This window comes from Gavialis gangeticus, unplaced genomic scaffold, assembly GCF_001723915.1.
Source record: "Gavialis gangeticus isolate Ggan-Ray unplaced genomic scaffold, GavGan_comp1, whole genome shotgun sequence".
In the NCBI taxonomy this organism is placed as follows: Eukaryota; Metazoa; Chordata; order Crocodylia; family Gavialidae; genus Gavialis; species Gavialis gangeticus.
The window spans coordinates 33,434,596-33,440,454 of record NW_017729004.1 but is presented as its reverse complement, the minus strand read 5'-3'; the positions used below and the strand labels follow the sequence as shown (position 1 = coordinate 33,440,454).

The 5,859-nt window shown below is 40.9% G+C and overlaps 1 protein-coding gene across 6 annotated transcripts in view; it reads right to left on the bottom strand.

Moving 5' to 3' along the window:
• Positions 1–5,859, bottom strand: part of ARHGAP12 (Rho GTPase activating protein 12) — a 183,643-nt gene that overhangs the window by 56,053 nt on the left and 121,731 nt on the right. For all 6 annotated transcript variants that reach the window (XM_019508204.1, XM_019508201.1, XM_019508205.1 and 3 more), the window contains one exon: positions 1,493–1,567. In XM_019508204.1, the coding sequence (XP_019363749.1) occupies positions 1,493–1,567 (75 nt within the window). The remainder of the gene's footprint in view (positions 1–1,492; positions 1,568–5,859) is intronic.

Sequence of the window (5,859 nt, the reverse complement as noted above, 5' to 3'; positions counted from 1 at the left end):
AAGTAGTGCATTATTTACTAAGGATAATTATAATACCTCAAAAACTGTGCCATATTTAAAACATCTGAAGTAAAATAAGCAGCAGTATTTGCTTGTGCACAAAGACAGAAGATTTACTTGTTGAGAGAAACTTAGGAAATACACTAAGGAAAATCTGCCTATATTCACAGTAATCTAAAAATTCATAAAATAAGCAGCATAGAATAGATTACTGTAAATGAATAGTAGGGTTTTCAATCTACACACTGGTGCATTGTGAAAGATGATAAAAAATGGTGCCTTCATGCTCCCAAAACAAATACCAATAGATCATTAAAATCATGTATCAACAATTCCTAATGTTATAATATATGGATTTTTTTTTTTAAGGAACACTTCAATGTTTTTCACATTCCAGAACTAAAATTTATATTGTTTCACAAATTATTTAAAATTTCACCTAAAACCAATATCTATTAATAGACCAGAAAGATGAGAAAATTGATGTTCCATTGGTAAGCATAAAAAATGAGTTATACTTCCCGTGCTTAAAAATACTACAGCAGAAGGGATGTTCCTCACTCACACTAGGGACCAGATCACCAAAAAAAAAAAAAGTATTAGTGACCAGAATGCAAAATCTAGGCACCTTAGTCCAGGTTAAATAATAATAATCATCATCATCATCATCATCATCATCATCATCATCATCATCATCATCATCATCATCATCATCATCATCATCATCATCATCATCATCATCATCATCATCATCATCATCATCATCATCATCATCATCATCATCATCATCATCATCATCATCATCATCATCATCATCTATAAAAACCCTAGTTATTTGAACATCGAGAGACCAAATACACTAGTTTTTTTCCAGAAATCTTGAAACACAAAGTTCTGCGACTGTATACATACAACATTATCTTCAAAACGCTGAGTAGCTCGGTACAATTTAGGATTCACAAACTGGGCATCTTCATACCAAAACCCCTTAAGGCCTAGTCTAATAGGCATCCCTAGACCTTTTTTAGATGAGTCCTGGGTTTCAGTCTCAGATCCCAATATTTGCTGGATAACTTTCAAATGTAAAAATATATAAATAATCTGTAGAACAGAGGCCAGGCTCCAGATCTTCCCTCACCCAGAGCAGGAATGTGTGCATGTGTCTGTCTTAATTACTGAAGAGAGGTTCCCTACTGCTTCCTCTTCCTCATTAGTTTTGTATTCCTTTCTAAACAGTAGATCAGCTGCAAGAGGAGTGGAAACTCCACCCATCCAAAACCTAGCCTATAGTCCTAATGGTTACAGCACTCTCCTGGGAGATGGGAGACCTAGGTATGAAGCTGCCTCAGACAGAGGGCCTGCAACCCAGATCTCTGACTTCTTTAGGCCAGAGGCTGGCAAGACTTAAACCCCATGACTTGCTCTCAAACTATTTTGTTCACTAGCTGCCCAGTCATTACAGTATATATTGTGAAATAACTTCAATACTGACGGTGGCTTGGTGCTTTGGTGAAGAAGGAGATGACTCATTTTCAGGGAAGCTCGTCTTGGAAGCAGATGGAGAATCCTAAAAAGTGAAGATAGATCATACAAAAAGTTACTCTTTTGAACAGCAGCACTGTTCATTCTTCAATTAAATTTTTTTCTTTCCAGTATCGCATTTCATATTGTGAGTCATGGACTATGCACTGTGGTTTAAAAGCACAGATAACATAATGAGATACTGATATAACTGTTTGTTGAAGGAGGTGCTCCTGTAAGGTTTATAAAATGAAATCATACTAGGTTGACGTGGACATATTTATTGAAGCAGAGTCTTAACAATACCAGCATGCTGTACAATGATGCTTTCATTTTCCTAAGAAGTAGAACCTACTGGAGGCTCTCTCAATAGCGTTTTACAAATTCACCTGTATCGTCAAAATAAAATCAGGTTCTGGATATTAATTTTGCCTGGGGTATTCTTGGGTATTTGTCCCAACTATAAATAAGAATTATGCCTGTGCTTAGTTGGTAACCAAAAAGATGAAATGACTTTAATATGTAAATAATTTAACAGATTTATTATTAATTTTTGAACTATTTTAGTTAATTTTCCTGCAATCTAAGGCCGACTGTGTCTTGAGGGCATAACTGAAATCACAGTTTTGGATTTGTGAGCTACGTATTAATTATGCATCAAAAAGAAAAAAATACTAAATTTCTGAAGATCAAAGTCAACCAAATGGGGGGAAAAAAAAACATTAACGTTTTCTCTGATATTGTCTGTGATGATTCTGCATTGAAAAGCTTTGTGATATTTCCCCACAGATTTTCAGTGGTGGTATTACATGCAAGAGAGACTTCCTTCTTGTTACTGATGCAAAATATTTCTTCTTTCCATTTTCTAGGCACTTGTCACAAAGTTTGATAATAGTCAGATTAGTTTTGTAGACATGCCACTTTACACTTTAATAGTGCAGAGTAAGACAGTTAGCAATATTGTGTGCGCAACCCTAATTTTTAAACAGCTGATTACTACTTCCCATTTTCTTTCATATTGGCCTCAGCTCTCTGCTGTTCTTGCTCCACTGTAAGGTTTATTTTGATCTGTTTGACCATACAATTATTTGCGATCATGCTAGGTATACATGTTATATCAAGATTGCTTTTTGTCCCAGAGTTAACAGTAGCAGAATATTTAGACATTGTAAGGAGTGTTAACATTACAGTTGTAGGTGCAGAATACTAATGTTTTAGGAAAAACAACTTAGGACACAAGCAACATGAACAAAAGCGTAGTCTGACGTAATCTTAGTAAATGTCAAATTACTCTTTTGGGCATTTGAGATTATTTAGAACAACCCCTCATTTCTTTCTTCAAGGTCTATGACAGCAGAGATGCTCATTTATGCTTATGTCTCCTGTGAAGATCCAATTTCCAAAGTATCTACTTTTCCCAATGCTTTTTTGAAAAGCAGGGGAGCACACAGATTGAGGATTTTACATTATATTGCAAAATTACCTGCATCAATCCTCTGACTGCTAGCTCTGAATGCTAAGCAAGATTTGATTTCTCACCATTAATATTAATAAACTTGTAACTTACTGGAAGATATGGTCAAAACAAATCCCGATTCTACCATAAATCATACAGAAGATGTAAAAGGGAACAGCTGGCAGACCTGTCCCTGCTGTTTTGCTTAAGATGCATTTTGTCAAGTACTGAAGAGACTGTACACAAACAGCGTAGGAAACAACTTTTAAAATGAACTTGAGAGGAAATGAGGACCATTCAACTCTCAGCTGAACTCGGAAAAGAAACTAAAACTGAGTCATTAGCACTTTCTATACCATGAATTTAAACAAAGCTTAGGGGTGCACTGATTGAGATTTTGGAGGCTGATACCAATAGCTGATTATTAAGGAGGCATGTCGGCCGATACTGATCCAATTTCCAGCTGGTAAATCTGTTGTGGCTGAAGGGGAAGGGGGAGAGAAGGGAGTGGGGGTGCAGATCAATGATCCCTGCGGTGGTGGGGGGAGGGGAATGGAGCTGGGGCTGGGGTAGGTGCTGTCCAGCCAGGGTGGGGCAAAGCTGTGGCTCGTCCAGGGGGTGCAGGGAGGGGAACCGGCTTCCGCTGCTGTGTGCACCCAGGGAGGGCATGGGGGTGGGGGAGGGGCAAATCTGCACAGGGCAGGGCACGGTGGGCTGCAGATGTGGGCTGGGGGCTGTGGTGAGCTCTTCCTGGTAGGGGCTAGGTTGCACTGAGCTCAGGGTGGGTGGCAGCACTACAAGGGGGACTGCAGGAGGGGCTGCAGCCACCCCAAATTTTGCTGTAGACCCTCCATAGCTCTCTCAGCACTGCTGCCACCTGCTTCGAGTGCAGAATGGCCCAGCCCTCTCTGCCAGAAAGAGACTAGTACAACCCCTGCCCCAGCCTGCAGCTGCAGCCCGCCCTGTGCAGATCTGGATGCATGTGTCCCTCCCCACCATGTCTTCCCAGGGTGCGCATAGCAGGGGGAGATACACTCCCTCCCCACAGCGCCTGGATGAGCCATGGCTCCATCCCGCATCCCACGCCACCCCAGCTGGGCAGCACCTACCCTAGCCCCACTACCTCCCTTACCATGGGGGGCACTGATCTGCCCCGCTATACCTTCCCTCCCCTCTCCCCTTCTACCACAAGAGACTTACCAGCTGCATGCAGCTCTCCAAGCTGCTGGGCTGTGCTCCTTGCTGCCTGTGTGCTGTGCTGCGTCTGCGTGCATGCATGCACAGGCATTTATTGGCCAAATTATTAATCGCATCAGGCTGATTTCCGATATAATCAATTTTCTTTATATCGGTGCCGATCCAATATTGAACCGATGTATTGGTGCACCTCTAGTAAAGCTAGCTCCTCCTCAAAATGATCCAAATTGAAGCCTGCTTCAAACTAAAACTAAGGCAATAAAAAAAAAAAAAAAATCAAAGAAGAATTGTTAAAGGAATTAAGCCACTAAATATTTCTATTGGTACTCCCATCTTAAAGGTGATTATTTAACTTGGCAATTAATTATGTATGCCCAATATTAGTGAGACACTGAAGCCAATTTAAACCACTGAAAAAGCAGGCTATAAATTCTTTGTACTAAATCAGTGTTTTCATATTACTATATATTTACTCAAAATCCAAGAAAAGGCTTCTCCTCCCCCATCTCTCCCCACTCAGTCAATGTGGCAGGAAAGAAGCCTTGTCTTTGATTCGAGTAGTGACCCAGGACAGGCAGCGGCTCAGTTCCAACTTCAGCCCCCAGCTCAGGGATCAAGCCAGAGATGATCTGCACTTACCCCAGGCTGGGATGGCTCCTTTGGCAGGGGCGGAGTTCACAGCTGGGAGAGTGAGGGGGAGACTGCAAGGTGGGGGAGGAGGAAAAAAGGTGAAGACCCGCATGTGCGACTCAGGGGGAGTGCAGGGTACACCATACAGCCTGCCCCCTAGCCCACTAACCTTCTGATCTGCCTCTGGTCCCTCCAGCCCCAGCCCAGCCCAGCACTGCCACCACTTCTTCCTGCCTGGGCAGGGCTGGGGCTGTAGAGCTGCAGCAGAACATATGTGATAAGAGGAAGGGAAGCAGGGAGTGTATAAGTGGCAGGCATGGAGGGGGCAGGGAGTAGAGGGCACAGACATAGAAGGCAAAGAGTTGGGGGGCAGGCTACAGTGAGGTAGGCACAGAAGAGACAAGGGGCAGGGATCTTGCCCCTCACCTTCTGCCACTTCTTTCCTCACCACAGCAATAGTGGGGGATGAATTTAAGGCAAGTTTCCACTATAATTAGATTCTTTTCAGAAAAAGATATAATAATACATTTATAATTTTCCATGTATAGAATTTAATTATTGGGGAATCATCTTAAATTCACAGCTGTCTTAGATTCAGGTAAATATGGTATATCCCTATTGCCAACAGTTCACTTTCAGATGCAAAATATCAGTGTATTTTACATAAGAACTATGAATATATACAAAGGACTTAAAATTAAGATCACTGATTATTCTCCATGTTTACACCAGAATGCAAGTGGTTCTTAATTAGAAGAAATGTTTTTGTAGACCCAAAGCTTAAAATTTAATGCTAGTTATCAGCCAGTCAAAAGAAGATTTAAGGAAATGTTCAAAAGTAAAAAGCGATCAATAATATATATATTTAAAAACATCCAACCAAATAACACTAATAAGCTACTATTGAACTTGATCTTGTAGAGTAAATGCAGTAATCTTTGATTTAAATGTCTGGTATATTAAGATTTCTTGGCTGCATTTTACTTGGGTTGCTTACTCATACAAAGCAAAGTACTGAAACTGCAAACACACACCCAAATCAATGTTTGCACATG